General features: G+C 44.5%; 1 protein-coding gene across 1 annotated transcript in view; it reads right to left on the bottom strand.

The window, feature by feature from the left end:
* Positions 1 to 550: 550 nt before the first annotated feature.
* LOC140195845 (extracellular calcium-sensing receptor-like) overlaps positions 551 to 19,750 on the bottom strand; it is a 29,997-nt gene continuing 10,797 nt past the window's right edge. Inside the window, exons 2-6 of the mRNA XM_072254484.1 lie at positions 12,602 to 12,887; positions 5,577 to 6,413; positions 4,374 to 4,598; positions 1,569 to 1,692; positions 551 to 1,464 (exon numbers count right to left, since the gene is read on the bottom strand). Coding sequence (XP_072110585.1) covers positions 551 to 1,464; positions 1,569 to 1,692; positions 4,374 to 4,598; positions 5,577 to 6,413; positions 12,602 to 12,887 — 2,386 coding nt within the window. The remainder of the gene's footprint in view (positions 1,465 to 1,568; positions 1,693 to 4,373; positions 4,599 to 5,576; positions 6,414 to 12,601; positions 12,888 to 19,750) is intronic.

Below are 19,750 nucleotides of genomic sequence, written 5' to 3'. Positions count from 1 at the left end.
GTGCAACAGAGAGATCTGAGAATACAAATCCATGTCTCCTTGAAAGTTGCGCCAGAATAAATAGTTTTGTAACGAGAGCTTTTGGTACACTGCACTTCATAAGTACTACTTTGCCTATCTGCTGAGACAGATGATACACATTAAGCACTATAGCAGACACACAGTAAGGCGTTGTCATAGGATAAAGTTTTCTACACAAAGTGGTGCGCGTCTGGAATGCGTTGCTTGGGTTTGTGGTAGAGGCAGAAACATTAGAAACCTTGAGGTGATGTTTAGGTAGGCGCACGCATGTGAGCAAAATGAAAGGGCATTTTGTACGCAGAAGGCATTAGGTTAGTTAGCCATTTGATAACTTATTTATTTTGTTCGGCATAACATCGTAGTCGAAACAACCCATTCCAATGCTGTATTGCTTTACGTTCTATATGGTTAAACCAATAAACATTGCTTTGATATAAAGGGAGACATAAAATTTAAGAAAACAATGCACACTGATAATTTAAGCAAGTCACCACTCAATCATACAACATAGCTACTTCCGTATATATTCTTAAATATTTCCAGTAGGCATTTTGCCCAGGACATGTGTCTTTGTGTTCTGTTCTTGCTTAAAGAGTATAATGTAACATTTGGGAGCAAAAATACAGAACAACAACGCATAGCTGGACGCTAAAATGGCAAACACTTCCACTGCCACAGTGTACTTCCCAGGAGAACTCACGTAGGCTGGGATGAAGGTAATCCAAACGGCACAAAAGATAAGCATGCTAAATGTGATGTGTTTCGCTTCGTTAAAGTTGTCAGGAAGTTGTCGAACTAGAAAGGCGACCACAAAACACACACAGGACAGAAATCCAATGTAACCCAGCACGCAATGAAAGGCAAGTTCAGACCCAAGGTTACATTCAAAAACTATTACCTCGGTAAAATGTTCCGTGCTCTTCCGAGGGTATGGCGGCGATGTGGCGAGCCAGACGGTACATATTAAGCACTGTACCGAAGTAAGGCTTAAGACAGTCAGTCGTTGCTGGGTTGGGCCATACCTCTTCATTATGTTACTGTTGGGTAGTGTCGCTTTGAATGCCAAGACAACAACTATCGTTTTACCCAAAACGCAAGACACACAGAGAACAAATATTATACCGAATGTCGTGTGGCGAAGCGTGCAAGACCATTTTGACGGTTCTCCAATGAATGTAACTGAACAGAGAAAGCAAAGCATTAAAGCAACGAGAAGAAGGAAACTTAGCTCTGAATTATTAGCTTTTACAATCGGCGTCTCTCTATGAGTATAGAACGTTGCAAATACCAGGAGTGTCATACAGAATCCAACCAATGCCAGCGTCACCAGGATAATCCCCATGATTTCATTAAATGATAGAAATTCGATCTCTTTTGGTAAGCACTCCACTCGTCTCTCATTGGACTTGTACTCTGGTGGGCATTTAAGGCAACCGGTTGAATCTAAAACGAAACACATCAGTATTGGGTAGGGAGGGGGCAAGTATATATTTCAAAATGCTACTGTACTGGCATTTAATTGATGGAATTTCCGAGCGATAACTTACCGGTGGTGTTGCTAATTTCTCCTTGGGGACATTGTATACAATCATAGCAACACTTAGGTTGTCCTTTTCTGAGAGCCCTCCATGTTCCGGGATCACAGTTTTCAGAACAGACCGCTCGTGGAACCTATGGAGAGATTAAACACGGGATCTGGCCATTATAATTAGAAATGGGGGGGGGGGGAACGGTTTACTCGCCCCAAATATGCATTCATTCCACAACCCATGGACTCAATTTCAAGGACGAAAACATTCATGTTCTCATGACCACCTAGTGAATGATGGAGGAACTCAACAGATCCGGCAGCATCTATTGCAAATGTATAAACAGTCGGAATTTCGGGCCGCGACGCCTCTTCGGAACTGGAAAAGAAGGGGGAAACATCAGAGTAAAAAGTGTGTGGGGGGGAAGTTAGGTTGGGGCGCGGAGAAGAGAGAGCTAAAAGGTGACAGAAAGAACCAGATTAGTGGGAAATGTAAAGGACTGGAGAAAAAGAATACGTTATGAGAGTAGAATGTACAAAGAGGGAAAGGGGGAAAAGGGAACATAAGGAGAGGCGGTACGTAGGTGAGAAGAGATAAGGCACAAGGACTGGGTAAAGAGAAAGAGAGAATGGGAAGAGAAAACATTACCAGAAGCAGAAATCAATGTTCGTGTCATGAGGCTGCAGACCACCTAGACGGAATATGAGCTGTTGCTCCTTAACTCTGATCGTGGAAAAGGAGGAGGCCACCGAGAAATTGCGCTTTTGGGAGATGCTCAAATTTACGTTAGGTCTCACTAGCGTAGAGGAGGATACTTTGGGAACACCGGATCCAATAGATGACACTAACTGATTCGCACATGAAGTGTTACCTCAATTGGAAGGATTACTTCTGCCTCGGACTGGAGGGAAATGAGGGGATAAATGGCGGTTTGTAGCATATTTGTCACCTGCTGGAATATGTACCAAAGGAGTTTTAATGGGAAGGGTCGAATGCAGAAGCGAATCACAGAGGTAGCTGGTTGTGGTGTGGAGGTAATGATGTACTTGCAGTAGGATGGTGTAGATGATAGGAGGTTAATGGGTTGTAGCTGAGGACCAGAGGTAGTGAAATTAAATTCCAACGCTTTTAACTGGAGTGCAAATGTAGACGTGAAGGAAGGTCATACAGGTGCAGCAGGGTGAGCTGATGAATGAACTTGATATTCAAACATTGAAACACAATGTACATTCAGTCCCTCAAGCATACCACAGCACTCAATATAGTCATGGGTGTTCTACGACATATATCTTATCGGATGTAGCAGTTCCGATAGCCCTCAACTGTCTGACCTTTTCAAAAGAAAAAGTGTCCACCTCCGTAAAAGATCCGGCTTTCACGACCATCTGGTGTAGATAATTCCAGAGCTTCACAATTCTCTTCGACAAGAAATTAGTTTGAAATGACTTTCCCCTGAAGTTGCAGCTACTTTCAGTGGCTACTTTATTTGGTAAACCTGTACACCTCGTCGTTAATGGAAATATATAATCGACAATCATGTGCCAGCAACGCCACACATAAAAAGCATGCAAGCATGATTAATATTGTGGTTTATACGAAATATCAGAATGGGGAAGAAATATGATCTCTGTGACATTGACCGTTGAATACCTATAGGTGACAGATGGGATGGATTCTCTGTCTCAGACACTGCTGTTATCCTGAGATTTTCATGAAGAACAGCCACCAGCGTTTACAGAGCATGATGTGAAAAAGGAAAGCAAAATTTTTAAAAAACATCCAGTGCGCGGTAGCTCTGCGCGAAAAAATGCCATGTTAATGACAGAGGTCAGAGAAGAACAGCCAGACTGTATCAAGCTGACACGAACGCGACAATAAATCAACACAGCGCGCATTATGACAGCCGTCTGCAGATGAGCATCTCTGAACGCACGAAAAGTCGTACCTTCAACTGGATGGGCTGGGGGAGCAAAGGAGGAAGACCGTGCACTTAGTGGACACTTTATTTTGTACAGGACATACTTAATGAAGAGAGAACCGAGTGCCGGATCCGAAGATCTTTTCAATGAATTGCATTCACTAACTTTTTGCATTGCCGACTTCACCTGCAGCACACGAGATACAGTCAAACCAACACATCTTTCAAGTTGTCCATCTTTTACAGCCTTCCTCATTCCAGGTGGGCAACTGTCACTGTTGACAGACTTAATTAATTACAGAAAATAACGTAACACAGTGGTTACTGAGTGTCTATCACTTTCTGAGAATCTATGTCACCAGTGGAAATAGTTCAGTGCATTAATGACCCTTTAGGATATTTTAATAAGATCTGCCCTCACTATTTAGTGAGTTTTACCAATTGACCTACTAACCATTACGCATTTGGTCTGTGCAGGAAACTGGAGCACCTGAGGATACCAGATCAATTCACGAGGGAAACATACAATCCCCTTCCAGAAGGTGCTGTAATTGAATTTTGTTCTCCGGAATATACAGAGCTGTAATGGCATTGTGCTAAGCGCTAGACTACCGTGGTGCCCCCTGAGGATGTTTTCTAAACCTGAAACAAAATACCGATCTGCCAATTCTCCCAACCTAGTATTTAGTCTAAGCGAGGGGAAGGACATTTGCTGCCACCACACCTCTATTTCTAACACATCTCTGGTTATTGTCTGAAGGAGAAATGCAAATACATTGGTTTTGTCATTTTGAATCTGGCACTCCCGTGATAACACATGGTTTTAAATATAAGCTCACGTCAAAGTCATCTACTGAACCGAAAAGTCACCTGTATCATCCACAGTCTGCGCACACATCCCTTACCGTGGGTTGTCCTCCCGTCCATATGATTGACTTCTCGTCTAATATAAATTTCTGTCCTTCGGGCACCGCTCCATCATAGTATCCCACTGTCACAGGAACAGCGCCGGTGTCTGTCGGCTGCCAGTTTACGATGTCATATATTGGGACCGGATCACCGTTGCTATCGAAATAGACCCTTTCTCCAATCTTTGTCGTGAAATTTACTGTATTCATGTAATGTAGAAGCTAAATCAGAAATTCATAGCGCAGTTAGAAGTAATATCTAGTCACTGTCTTCAAGATGAACAAGTAGTCTCTCAACCAACTTCACTGAATGTACAAATAAAATGATCAAACTGCTGGAAGGACTTGGCAGAAAATAGTTAACGTTTTCGGTCAATATTTTTTAATTTGGATTGAAAGATAGAGGAGCGAAAGGCAGTGTAAAGAGATGTGTGGAACACGAACCAGCAGCAGATACTTGGGTCCTGGTAGTGTGTGAGAGGACAATTGAAAATGGTAGGCAGAAAATGTCCTAATTTTTGAAAAGCGGCTCATAAATGCAGGACAAAATCCTGCTGAGTTCCTCCATCAACTGCAGATTTTCTATTGTTTTAAATGCAGGTTTCATTTCACAAACATGTTCAGAAATCAATTAAGTACTTACCTTTGAACATGCCATTCACATTCATATTCTAACCTTCCACAGTAGGGTAAGTGGCAAATTGATTTATTGCTGCACATATAACTTCGCTTTGCGTGCTATCTAAATAGATCATTACACCACATCAGTGCATATAAGGGAATAGAGTAACAGATGCAAAAAAAAGTTACTGTTGCAGAGCATCTGCAGTGGAGGTTGGTTTTATCTTATTTGGAGTTGCGGAACGGAACTGGCCCTACTGCCAATATATTAAACACTAGCCTAAGCAGAGGACAATTTACAATGACCGGCTAACTTCCTAAATGGGTCACCTTTGGACTGTGAAATGAAACTGGAACACCCAGATAAACGCCGCGTAGTCACGGGAGAACGTAAAGACACCTTTCAGATGGTGCCGGAATTGAACTCAGAGCTCCGAGCCTTGAGCTAAAATAGCGCCGCGCTGACCGCAACGCTGGCATGTTGCCAAAAGAAGAAACACGCGCAAGGTTCAAGGCTGTTATATGATAGATCTTAAAATCAAGAGTCGATCCTATTGTGCTAGTCTTAATAGTGCTTACCTGCCACGGTTGAAAATTTGAAATATTGGCACAACTGTGGTCGGCAAATGGTCCATTCCCATCTTGACAGCTGAGCATATCATGGAGAGCGTGGGCGATAGCGTACGTCGATTTATATACGTTGTACGTCACTCTGAAATCAGACACATCACTGAACACGTTGTGCGCTGTAAGTAGAGTTTCATTCCCTGTGCATTCCCGAAGACCCAAATCCGGACTGGAGTCGACTGTGTTACTTCCGGTGTTCCTTAACTTGCAACTGAATGTTTTTTCCCAAAACGCTTGTATCAGAGGGTTTCCGGGATAAAGAGACGGGTGAGTGTGCATGAGGAATTCTCTCAACCCTGGTATTCGCACTTTTCGAATCGCGATTCCAATTGTACCGACTACAAAAAGTTTAGTCTCCCTGGGGTGTAGAACCGGTGCGGTGATCCAAGCCTCGCTTCCTATCCATTGTATACCGGTGACATTCTGCCGTACAATTTCTTGGAGTAATATACTCATGTCCGCTTGCGCAAGGAAAGCTAATATTACCTTTGTGGAAGATTTCTTTATCATGTCTATAGTTCGAAGTAACTTCTCCCTTGGGTACGTGATGTGAAAAGCCTCAGAGAAAGCAATGCAAATTCCCATCTCTTCCATCGCTTCATTGAACGCCTGAATCCCAAAATTACCATAGTCATCGTCGCTCCTAATTGTTCCGATCCAGGTCCAACCGAAATGCTTAATGAGTTGAGCCAACGCCCTCACCTGAAAGTAATCGCTTGGAATCGTTCTAAAGAACGAGGGATATTCACGTCTGTTGCTCAGACAGGCACACGTGGCGATATAGCTCACCTAGAGGGAGACAAATTTGACAATCGATAAATTACAATTGTTCTCTTAAGCTATACAATGTAACTGCATTGCCCGCCTGTGCAAGATTGAAAGGACTTTAGTAAGTCATGACAGTGATGTGAAAGGAGCTAGATACGTGTAAAGAATAAACATTGTAAATCTTCGTCAGCAGCTTCTAAAATACTAGAAGGGACTGAGACGCTGTTGTGGTTGGACAAAGCGACAGGAACAACGGAAAACATGCCGGACGAGACCGGGTCGGGGTTGGGGGTGGTGGGGAGTTGTGTAGCCGGCGGTGACAGTCGCTCTTAATTTCTGAGATTTCTGGAGGTTTTCGTCACTTTTACTTTCCAGAATCTCTAGTTTTGCTTTGGCTTTTCATATAAATGTGAAACTTTGTTGGTCTCCTCTCTCTTTTGCTGTTGGACGGCAGATCATGATCTTCCTCTGTGGGCTTTTCTAATGCTTGTTCGGCCGGTGTCGAGTGCTGTTGCTTCCCTGGGGTTTGCTTTATGCTGTGCTGCTTCTTCTGTGTGGAAAGAGGAGAGGAGGCTTTGGGGGTTCTAACGTTTTATTGTAATACATTCTTTGGTGTTCTCTTCAGTTTTCCTGGATGTCCGCGATGAGCAATACTCTTAGATTGTATACTATACTTCCTCTGAGATTAAGTGGACCAATCGAAAACATTGAAACAATTGAAACCATTGACTCAATCGTAAAGAAAAAAAAATAACATTTGGAACAGCATTAAAATAAAATTAAATAATCCCTGACTGCGTATGTGATATCCAAACGTAGCCATCTGAAGCCGATTGTTCTGCTCTGCATTCGATTTGATGAGGGTACATAAGATTATGAATGCCCTAGACAGGATGGAAAACACACCCTCCTCTTCTCCCCCAGAAAAGGACTGGGAAAGGGCAGTGCGTATCTGGAATGAGCTGGTCCGATCTGAATAAGTGCTTGAATAGGAGAGGTGTAGACGGCTACAGACCAAACGCAGACAAATGGGAGTGGGCATGGAAGAGTTAGGCCGAAGGCCTATTTTCTGTGGGTATGATCGTCCATGTCAGTAGTGATATTATCACAATAATATCCTTTGCAAATTTCCGCTGGCAACATCGAGAGGCACCAAATGTCTGCTTCAGTTTTATTAGCCACCACAAGCCACATCCCCCTTCCCCTTGGTAACTTTTAGTGAAAGACGAAAACATAAATATAACTACTCCTTGTAACAATGATCGATCCAATTGCCTAAATAAATATACCAACCAGACATAGCTTATACGCCATGTATCAATTTGACCATGACACAACTCTTGTAGGTGGAATCTCAGCTGGTGACGGAGAGGTGCATATTAGTGAGAATAATTCACTGAGAAAGTGGTGTCGTAACAGAAACATTGCACTTAACGTCAGCGTAACCAAGGAATTGCTTGCAGACTTGAGGAAGTGAAGTCCAGGGAACATACACCCGTCCTCGATGAGGGATCATCAGTTTAATGGGTTGTTCCAAGAGCAGAAAATGACCAGAGGAAACAGTTGTAATGAGAAGCCCCATGATGCAGGCTCTGGCTATATATGTATCGATGATAGTTTTGATAGAACATTCAAAAAAAAAAAACCTCAAGCAATTTAGTAAAGATCTGTCGTGGAAAGCATTGGAAATGGTTACACCACTGTCTGGTATGGAGGAGCTACGGCACTAGATCGATAAAAATGCTGCAGAACGTTGGAAATAGCCAGATCCGTCCTGGGCACCGGCCTCCCCAGCTTCGAGGACGTCTGGAAAAGTTGTCTCCCATCCGCGTTCATCATAAAGGGCCCCAATCTTATTGCTACCATCAGGGGGGAGGTACAATAGCCCGAAGACACACACTCCAGTTTTTAGAAACAGGTACTTCCCCACCGCTGTCAGATTTTTGAACAGTCAATGAACCAGTATATGGACACCAGTATATGGACACTAGCCACAGTTCCGCTTCCATTTGAACTACAGTTGAAGTCAGAAGTTTACATGCACCTTAGCCAAATACATTTAAACTCAGTTTTTCACAATTCCTGACATTTAAACCTAGAAAACATTCCCCGTCTTAGGTCAATTAGGATCACTACTTTTTTTTAACAATGTGAAATGTCAGAATAATAGTAGAGAGGATCATTTATTTCAGCTTTTATTTATTTCATCATTTTTTCCGGTGGGTCAGAAGTTTACATACACTTTGTTAGTATTTGGTATCATTGCCTTTTGTGATGGGGTCCTGAATAACCCCTATGAACTGTGCTTTTAAAAAGAGAGAGAGAGTTGTTCAACACAGACACCTAGTTAAAAAGAGAAAGAAAGAGAGAGAGAGTGGGGCGAAACTGCTCAGAATTTGTTTATACTTTCTGCAAGGTCACTGGCAGCTTTCAACTTCTTACAGAGAGAGAAGGGAGGGGCTGCTTGATGGACAGCTGGTGTTCAGCACGGTGAGATAAATAGAAGGTCAGCTGTTAGAACTACAGACACGTGGTTTTGGACACTGAATGAACATTGCTGTGCCCACAGAAAAGGTGGGTTTTGGAAGATCGATCAGTCGGATCGATCAGTGGCTCTCGCAGTGTGAAAAGGGTGTGACCGCTGGGGAGTTATTCGTGTGACGAAACCCTCGCCTGGGTTGATAATTCCACCACAGAAGAACGGTCCTCTTTGCTGTGGTCACAGTCGGTGACTTCTAAAGGATTTCGGAGGACAATGAGAATATCAACGGCGTCAGCTCACCTGAAAGCTCAAATCTCTCCCTCTCCCGCTCTCCATCACTAATCAACTCAATACCACGAACTGAACTGAACTTTACTCATCATCGTAAGACTATCTATTTACCCTAGACTTGAAAAAGCTTGGTTTTCATATATTTCCACACTTTCTTATGTATAATCATTGCTAACCTGTTCGATATATCTGCATTTATATTACTGTATTGCGTAGTTACTAATAAGTATCATTAGTTAATAGCAATGCTGGGCTCCAAAGTGTTTTCCATTTCCACTGGATCTTTAACTCATCACGGGGTACGTGACACTTTAAATTGTTTAACTTAGGTCAAAAGATCTGGGTAGCCTTCAACTGTCATGGCCCGGTCCGTGGAATCCGCAATCCTGTTCACGGTCCGGTCCATGGACACCGGACTCTGGTTCTTCCAGCTGTCCCTTGCTTTAGTTGGGCTTAATCATAGGCAACTGATTCTCGTCTTGCGGCTTGGAATATAAGTGGCCCTGGGGTGAATTCTGGTTGCTGGTTCGTCTTGCCAGTATCCCCTTGGAGCAACCCGCCGATGGAAGGCTACAGCAGGCATTCGTTATCACTAGGTCTGGTTGAAGGACCACCAGCCCTGCTGTCTCTCGCCGGAGCAATCATCGTGGTATGGATTCGGCAGTTTCCGGGGCCAGCTGAGTGGCAGCCTGCCACTCCGAGCTAGATAATGGATTCGGCTTTTTTCGGGGCCAGCAAAGGTTGCTGGCCGCCCCTAGACTCGGAGCCACCCCAGACTGAGCTCCCTTCATGTTCTAGCCTCCGTGGGTTAAGTCAGGCCGTCTTTGCCGTTACCCTGTGGTTGCATTTGTCCCTTCTTGTCCTTGCCTCCGTTGGGTAAGCCAGGCCGTCTTTGCCGTTTCCCTGAGGTTGGACTGTTCCCTACCCTCTCCATCTGAATCCCTGACAGTTTCCTCGGCAGTTTACCTCGGTAGTTATCACGGAGCCGCATCCTAGTAAGCATACCGGCCCTATGTCCAAGGAAGGGGCCCGATGCAGCGAAAGCATCCTGGCCTTGCGTCCTAGGAACGGTCCCGGCCCTGTGCTCTAAGAAGGATTCCTGGCTCCGTACTCAATGGCCTAACCGAGCCAAGCCTCGAAGAACCAAAGCCTGCGTCCAGTCCTGTAGCCACGTCATGTTCTCGCCTAGATCCGGGGTCCGAGCCCGAGTCCAGATCCAGGTTCTGGGTCTTTGCCCAGCCTCTAACTCGGAATCCAAGCCGAGGCTCCTAGTTCCCAGTTCCTTGTCCTGGTCCCGCTTTCCTAGCCAAGGACCTGGCCCCAGTCGGTGTTCCTGTCCTAGCTCCTAGTATGTGTCCTGTCCCATCCCTAACTCTAGTCCAGTCCAGCACCCAGTAATTCAGTGTCTGCGTCTTGCATTTCGGTCCGCCTTCGGACCCTCATGACATCCACAAGCTTCGCACTGTAGGTTGCTGAAATTTTGTTCCATTCCTCCAGACAGAACTGATGTAACTGAGTCAGGTTTGTAGGCGTCCTTGCTCGCAAACGCTTTTTCAGTTCCGCCCACAAATTTTCTATCGGATTGAGGTCAGGGCTTTCTGATGGCCACTCCAATACCTTGACTTTGTTGACCTCAAGCAATTCTGCCGCAACTTTGGAAGTATGCTTTGGGTCATTGTACATTTGGAAGACCCATTTGCGACCAAGCTTTAATTTCCCAGCTGATGTCTTGAGATGTTGCTTCAATGTATCATTTTCGTCCCTGTTCCCTCCAGGAGAAAGCTCAGGAGTTTGAAGACTCGTATGGCCAGATTTGGAAACAGCATCGTTCCAACTTTGATAAGACTGCTGAACGGATCCTGACCCGGATCTGGGCCGTACCCTCCAAATATCCGGACCTGTCTCTCAGTTTTTTTTTGCACTACCCTACTTTCAATTTTTCTATTTTCTATTTATGATTTAAAGTTTAAATTTTTAATATTTACTACTGATTTGTAATCCAGGGAGCGGGAAGCGCAGAATCAAATATCGTTGTGATGATTGTACTTTCTTGTATCAATTGTTTGATGACAATAAAGTATAAAGTGTAATTTTCCTTCCTCATGACGCCATCTGCTTTGTGAAGTGCACCAGTCCCTCCTTCAGCAAAACACCCCCACAACATAATGTTGCCACACCTATGCTTCACATTTGGGATGGTGTTTCTCGGCTTGCAAGCCTCACCATTTTTCTTCCAAACATAACGATGATCATTATGGCCAAACAGTTCAATTTTTGTTTCATCAGACTAGAGGACATTTCTCCAAAAAGTAAGATATTTGTTCCCATGTGCACTTGCAAACTGTAGTCTGGCTTTTTATGGCGGTTTTGGAGCAGTGGCTTCTTCCTTGCTGAGCAGCCTTTCAGGTTATGTCGACATAGAACTCCTTTTTACAATGGATATGCATACTTGTCCACTTCTTTCCTCCAGCATCTTCACAAGGTCCTTTGCTGTTGTTCTGGGATTGATTTGCACTTTTCGCTCCAAAGTACGTTCATCTCCAGGAGACAAAATGTGTCTCCTTCCTGAGCGGTATGACAGCTGCGTGGTCCTGTGGTGTTTATACTATTGTTTGTACAGATGAACGTGGTACCTGCAGGCATTTTGAAATTGCTCTCAAGGATGAAACAGACTTGACATCATTTTCCAACCTCAATCCGATAGAAAATTTGTCGACAGAACTGAAAAAGCGTGTGCGAGCAAGGAGGCCTACAAACCTGACTCGGTTACACCAGTTCTGTCTGGAGGAATGGAACAAAATTCCAGCAACTTATCGTGAACAACTTGTGGAAGGCAACCCAAAATGTTTGACCCAAGTTGAACAAATTTAAAGACAATGCTACCAAATACTAATAAAGTGTATGTAACCTTCTAACGCACTCGGAGAGTGACGAAAGAAATTAAATCTGAAATAAATAATTCTCTCTACTATTATTCTGACATTTCACATTCTTAAAATAAAGTAGTGATCCTTTCCCTGACCTAAAGCAGGGAAAGATTTCTACGATTAAATGTCAGAAATTGTGAAAAACTGAGTTTAAATGTATTTGGCTAAGGTGCATGTAAACTTGTGACTTCACCTGTATGTCTTATTGAAGTTCATAGTTTGTTTTATGTATTATGCTCTGCTACTGCAGCAAAACAATACATTTGTTGATATACGTCAGCGACATTAAGCTACATTCTGATTCTCTTTCGCATTTTGACGAGAAAGCATGACAAATCGGCCTAGCTGAAGTAAGGATAACGATTTAATTTATATTTCCATCGGCCCTGCGCAAATGTGCAAATCAGGAGTTGTTTAGGGGATTATTTCTGAACATCTGATCAAGTTTACGAAACAGTTACACAAAGTTACGCATCAGCCAGCTATTAGTAGTTGATCAACTGACTTACCACAGGGATCCTAAAGGGACCAATTAATGATGCGATCCCTAAAGTCAATGACGATCTAGAATCCCCGACGATAGCGGGAACAATGGGAGCTCTTCTACAGTTGGAATTCGTTGCGTCCAGTCTGTTTAAAAACTCAAAGACTGCTTTTAAGGATACATCAGGCTTGCCACAAGAATCATAAATTGAGTAACCCAAAGTAACGCTTGGAAGAAGTTCCGGGTTCTTGTTAATCTCCTCGATTGCAAATATCATCGTTATTGCGAAACGGAAAAGTCTGTACCGGAAGCTGCAGGAAAAAAAACACAATTACGTATCCATGAAGAACGTCTCAATATTGCTCGTTTTACAAAATATGCCAATTACAAAACGTCACGTATACAGTACATTGAAACATAATTCAGAGCCCTCAACTAGATTCGCTGGTTACTATCTTATTTCCTAAATTTGTAATATAGTAAAGTAGATTTTGAACTAACCTGTAAAAGTGAGCATCGCGTCAAATCAAAATAAAAAGTCCAAAACCTGTCAACAGTTTAGCAAAAGTGGAAAACTGAAATTGGAATGCAAACAATATATCCATCCCCCTTGTAATTGCTACATTAACTTTCCTCGGGTACAAGATAATTATTACCTTTACAATTTACCCAATTTGCTGCGGTAGAAAATTGGAGGATCACCTAAATGAATACACACCCTCTATGTAAGAACAAACAGTACGGTAAATTTTCAACTGACCAAAAGAAAATGAAGGTAAAAGATTATTCAAGAGAAATCAGGGAAATTTTAATAGAGAAGCATCAATCTCGGAATAGGTACAAGACCATATCAAAGTTACTGAACATACCCCGGAGCTCAGTGCAGTTCATCATAAGAAGGTAGAACAAATGTGCAAATACAACAGCATCGCATGGGTGACGGCCACCCACTAAACTTAGAGTCCAGTGGAGAGTGGTACTCGTTAGCCAGAAAACTGTGGTGTCAACAATCACTCTGAGTGAGCTGCCGACGTCAATGGCTGCAAATGAAGGTGACGTCTGCAATCTCTAAGGCATTTCAAAACAGGGTATTTTTAGAGGAATAGTAAATAAAAAGACCTGACTAAAACATATCCATGCAAGTAAAGATTTTGCAAAGTGTCACTTGGACGATACTGTAAGAATGTTGAAGGTCTTATGGTCTCTGATGTCGAAATGGAAGTTTTTGGCCTCACATTGAACTGTTCGTGTAGCGTAAATCAAATATTACACCTCAGCCAGGTAACACCATGCCTACTATAAAGTATGGTGGTGGTAGCCGCCTGTTATGGGGATGCTTTTCAGCAGCAGGGACTGGAGAAATGGTTAGGATTGATGGGAAGAAGAATACTGCTAAAGGCATAGAGATTCTGGATAAAACTTGCGAGACTATGCAAGAAAACTTGAACTGTGGAGAAGGTCATCCTTCAGTAGGACGATGACACAAAACCCACTGCCAAAGCAACCATGGGTTGAATGGGTTCAAATGAAGAAAATGGATCCCCTTCTGCGGCCCAGTCAGAATCCTGCCTTAAAACGATCGAGCTTTCCTGTGGTCCAACCAGCGGCGGGAGCAGCGCATAACAAGGAAGTTTCTCTCAGATCAGGGGCGCTCTTTTAAAGCGAGTGCTTCGCGGGCGTACGGTGTCATTCTAGCGGTTTAAAAAGGGAGGAGTAAATAAAACTACACAAAGGGCACGCCATTCGTGTGGGCGGGTCACCGATGAGAGTGGTATTGCCAGGCTTTGTATCAAAGCAGGCTACAGCAGGGAAGAGGTGATGGCTCTGGTTAAGTTGTCCGGGTAAGTTGTCTGTTCAGTTTTCCGTTTTTCTAACTGTCAGGCGCACTTAGGATAGTTTAAATGGCCTTTGGAGGTACTGCATGCGGATGTTGGAGTCCTGGAAGATCCACACTCTCCCAGGGAACTATATGTGCACGGGCAGCTTCTTGAGACCATGTCCGGGATCTGGATCAGCAGCTAGGTAAGCTTTGGCCCTCATGGAAGAGTGAGGAACTCATCCATCGGAGTTACAGGGAAGCATAACCGGCGCACCAGTCGTGAGTTAGAGTGCTCCGAGAGAGGAGACGGCGCACAGGTCCTGGAGCGATTTAAAACGGGAAAGCTTCGCGGGAACTCGGCTACAACCAGCGCACCAGTCGTGCGTTGGAGAGCTGGGAAAGTTCAGGCATAAAAGGGAGACACTGCCTAGCGCGGCGGTCATAGAGGAGCGGTCATCGACGCAGTAGTCTGAAGCAGAGAAATAGGGCTTTGTCTCACTTGGGCTTCGGTGGGGAAAGTAGGTAGGTGGACTTCATTTTTTTTCATCCTTCTTCCTTTTTTTTTGGAGAGCTTGTCTGTAGGGCTAGTACTTTGCTCTTGGATTCAGATGTGGGTTTCCCGGAAATCTTCCAGTTTCCAGATGGCCACATCTGCGCCAGATGCTTCGAAATTCAGGTTCTGAGAGAGCGTCTTAGGGATCTGGAGCTGCGGCTTGATGATATACAGCTTATATGGGAAAGTGAGCAAGAGATAAATAGCAGCAACAAGAGTTAGAGACGTTGAGGATGTCGGAGTTACACAAGTGGGTGACTGTCAGGATGAGAAGAGATCAGATAGTAGATAGCACCCCTCTGGCCATCCCCCTCAGTATTCGCTATCTCGCTTTGGATGCTGTTTTTGGGGGGGTTGGGACAATGACTTAACAAAGGACGACCACGGCGATTGGGTCTCTGGCACTGAGCCTGGTTCCATGGTGCAGAAGAGAGATGAGAAGATGAATAATGCGGTAGTCATAGGGGATTCAATAGTGAGGAAAATTGACAGCAGATTCCGTCAGCCTGATAAAGATAATCACATGGTGCGTTGCCTCCCAGGTACCAGGCCACGGGATGTCTCGGATCGGGTGCAGAGTATTCTTAAGGGAGAGGGTGAACAGCCAGAAATCTTAGTACACGTTGAAAAGCGGAAGAGGTCCTGAAGAGAGAATGCCGGGAGTTGTATGGGAATCTGAAAAGCAGGACCTTCAGTGTAGTAATCTCAGGATTGCAGCCTGTGTCATGTGCTAACGAGCACAAGATCAGCATGGTCAAGCATATTAATGCGTGGCTGAGAGACAGATATAGCGGGCAGGGCTTCGGGTTCGTAGAACGCTGGGGCCTTTGCTGGGGGATGTACGACCTGCTGAAAAAGGCTGGGTTAAACTTTAACCCAAAGATGTCCAATATCCTAGCAGGCAGGTTTAATAGAGCTGTTCGGGAGGGTTTAAACTTATTTGGCAGGAGGGATGGAACCGGAGAGTCAGGGCTGAGGAAGGGGAAAACAGAAATAAATCAAAGGTAGCATGCAACAGAGATGATAGAAAGGACAGGCAGGAGATGAGGCAGAATCATGCCAGTGGGATGTTACAGGGCGATAGAGGCGTGGTGCAGTTAATACAGAAAGCAAACATTCTTGACTGAAAATGTTATATCTGAATGCACGCAGCACTAGAGATAAAATGGACGATCGTGAAATTCAGCTACAGATTGGCATGTATGACGTTGTGGCCATCTTTTAAACTTGGCTAATGGATCGCTACCACTGGAAACTGAACGTCAAGAGATATACGGTAACTCGGAAAGATAGGTTAGTCGGCAGGTGAGGGTGGCATGTGCCCTATGTATAAGTAATAATATTTAATCATTAGAAAGGGATGACATAGGTTCGAAAGGTTTAGAGTCTCTATCCGTTAAGTTAAGAAATGGTAAGTGTAAAATAACCCTAATGGTACCTGTATACAGGCCTCTAAACAACAGCCGGGATGTGGACTACAAATTACAGCAAGAGATAGAAAAGACGTGTCCGAAGGGCAATGTCATGATGTCCTTTAGAGATTTTTAGCATGAAATTCGATTTGAAAAACTAGGCCAGCACTGGGCCTCAAGACGGAAATTGTGGAATGTCTAAGGCATGGCTTTTTGGAAAAGCTATTTTGTTGACCCCACTGGGGGATCGACTGTGCGGGATTGAGTGTTGTGCAGTGATCCGGAGGTAATACGAGACCTTAAGGTTAAGGAACCGTTAGGGAACAGTGATCACAATATGATGGACAAGCAACACACATAAAAATCGCTGGTGAACCCAAGCAGGCCAGGCAGCATCTATAGGAAAAAGTACAGTCGAAGTTTCGGACCGAAACCCTTCGTCAGGTCTAACTGAAAGAAGAGATAGCAAGAGATTTGAAAGTGGAAGGGGGAGGGAGAGATCCAACATGATAGGAGAAGACAGGAGGGGGAGGGATGAAGCTAAGAGCTGGAAAGTTGATTGGCAAAAGGGATATGAGAGGATCATGGGACGGGTGGCCTAGGGTGAAAGAAGGGGGAGGGGAAATCCCAGAGGATGGGCAAGAGATATAGTGAGAGGGACAGAGGGAGAAAAAGAGAGACAGAAAATATAATAATAATAATAAATAAATAACAGATGGTGTACGAAGGGGAGGAGGGTCATTAGCAGAATTTAGAAAAGTCAATGTTCATGCCTTGGGGTTGGAGGCTACCCAGACGGAATGTAAGGTGTTGTTCCTGCAGCCTGAGTGTGGCTTCATCTTGACAGTAGAGGAGGCCGTGGATAGACATCTCAGAATGGAAATGGGATGTGGAATTAAAATGTGTGGCCACTGGGAGATCCTGCTTTCTCTGGCGGACAGAGCGTAGGTGTTCAGCGAAACGATCTCCCAGTCTGCGTCGGGAGCACCGGACGCTGTATATCACCCCAGCCGACTCACAGGTGAAATGTCACCTCACCTGAAAGGACTGTCTGGGGCTCTGAATGGTGGTGAGGGAGGAAGTGTAAAGGCACGTGTACAACTTTTTCCGCTACAGGGATAAGTACCGGGAGGGAGGTCGGTGGGAAGGGATGGGGGGAACGAATGGACGAAGGAGTCGCGTAGGGAGCGATCCCTGCGGAAAGCAGACAGAGGTGGGGGAGGGAAAGATATGCTTAGTGGTGGGATCCCTTTGGAGGTGGCGGAAGTTACGGGGAATTATATGTTGGACCCGAAGGCTGGTGGGGTGCTAGATGAGGAAAAGGGGAATTCTATTCCTAGTGGGGTGGCGGGTGGATGGGGTGACAGCAGATGTGCGTGAAATGGGAGAAATGCGTTTGACAGCAGAGTTGATGGTGGAGGAAGGGAAGCCTCTTTCTTTAAAAAAGGAGAACATCTCCTTCGTCCTGGAATGAAAAGCCTCATCCTGAGAGCAGATGCGGCGGAGACCGAGGAATTGCGAGAAGGGGATGGCATTTTTGCAAGAGACAGGATGAGAAGAGGAATAGTCCACGTAGCTGTGAGACTCCGTAGGCTTATAGTAGACATCAGTAGATAAGCTGTCTCCAGAGATAGAGACGAAAAGATCTAGAAAGGGGATGGAGGTGTCGAAAATGGACAAGGTAAACTTGAGAGCAGGGTGAAAGTTGGAGGCAAAGTTAATAAAGTCAACGAGCTCAGCATACGTGCAGGAAGCAGCGCCAATGCAGTATTCGATGTAGTGAAGGAAAAGTGGGGGACGGATATCAGTATCGGCTTCGAACATGGATTGTTCCACAAAGCCAAGAAAAAGGCAGGCATAGCTGGGACCCATACGGGAGCCCAAGGCTACACCTTTAGTTTGGAAGAAGTGGGAGGAGCCAAAGGAGAAGTTATTAAGAGTAAGGCCTAATTCCGTTGGACGGAGCAGAGTGGTGGTCGAGGGGAACTGGTTAGGTCTGGAATCTAAAAAGAAGCGGAGAGTTTTGAGACCTTCCTGGTGGGGGATGGAAGTATACAGGGACTGGACATCCGTGGTGAAAATAAAGCGTGGGGGCCAGGGATCTTAAAATCATCGAAAATTTGCAGTGCGTAAGAAGTGTCACGAACATAGGTAGGAAGGGATTGAACAAGGGGGGATAAAACAGTATCGAGGTATGCAGAAATGAGTGCGGTGGGACAAGCAGGTTTGTGCATCTTGGGTAGGAGGTAGAAACGGGAAGTGCGGGGTGTGGTAACTATAAGGTTGGTAACAGTGGATGGGAGATCCCCTGAGCGGATAAAGTTGGTGATGGTGTGGGAGACAATCGCCTGGTGCTCCTTATTGGGGTCACGATCGAGGGGTAAATAAGAGGAGGTATCCGCGAGTTGACGCTGTGCCTCGGCAAGGTAGAGGTCAGTATGATGGAGTTCACTTTGAAATTTGAGAAGAAGAAACTGAATTCCAACGTGTCAGTATTTTATGTGAGTAACGGAAATTACAAGGGCATGAGAATGGAGCTGGCCAAGGTTGACTGGAAAGAGAGCGTAACAGAGAGGATTGCAGAACAGCAATGGGTGGAGTTTCTGCGAGGAACGACGGAAGTGCACGACAGATATATTCAAAATAAGAAGACATTTTCGAATGGAAGAAGGACACTACCGTGGCTGACAAGTGAAGCCAAAGCAAAAGTAAAAGCAAAAGAGTGGCCATACAAGGAAGCCAAAGCCAGTGGAAAGATAGGGGTTGGCGGTTTATAAAAGCTTGCAGAAGGAAACTAAGAATGTCATTAGGAAGGAAAAGATGAATTATGAGAGGAAGCGGGCAACTAATATCAAAGAAGATACTAAAAGCCTTTTTAGGTATATAAAGGGTAAAAGAGAATTGAGGGTAGATAACCGAACAATAGAAAATGACGCCATAGATATTGCAATGACAGACGCATAGATGGCAGAGGAACTGAATGCGTATATTGCATCAGTTTTCACTGTGGAAGACATCTGGCGTATACTGGACATTCAAGAGTGTCAGGGAAGTGAAGGTTGTGCAGTGTAAATTACGACTGAGAAGGTGCTCAGGAAGCTTAATGGTCTGAGGGTGGATAAATCTCCTGTACCTGATTGAATGCACCCTCGTGCTCTGAAGGATGTAGCTAGAGTGATTGTGGAGGCATTTAAAATGATCTTTCAATATGGCATTGCATCAGATTCTGGCATCGTACCAGATGACTGAAAAACTGCAAATGTTACTCCGCTATTTAACAAGGGTGGCAGACAGCAGAAAGTAAACATTAGACCTGTTAGCCTGACATCACTGGTTAGGAAGTCGTTGAAATCTATTTTTAGGGATGAGATTACGGAGTACCTGGCGACC

Source organism: Mobula birostris, chromosome 4 (assembly GCF_030028105.1).
Source record: "Mobula birostris isolate sMobBir1 chromosome 4, sMobBir1.hap1, whole genome shotgun sequence".
NCBI lineage: Eukaryota > Metazoa > Chordata > Chondrichthyes > Myliobatiformes > Myliobatidae > Mobula > Mobula birostris.
Note: the sequence above shows the minus strand (reverse complement) of the source record. Positions and strands in the feature narration are given on the sequence as shown.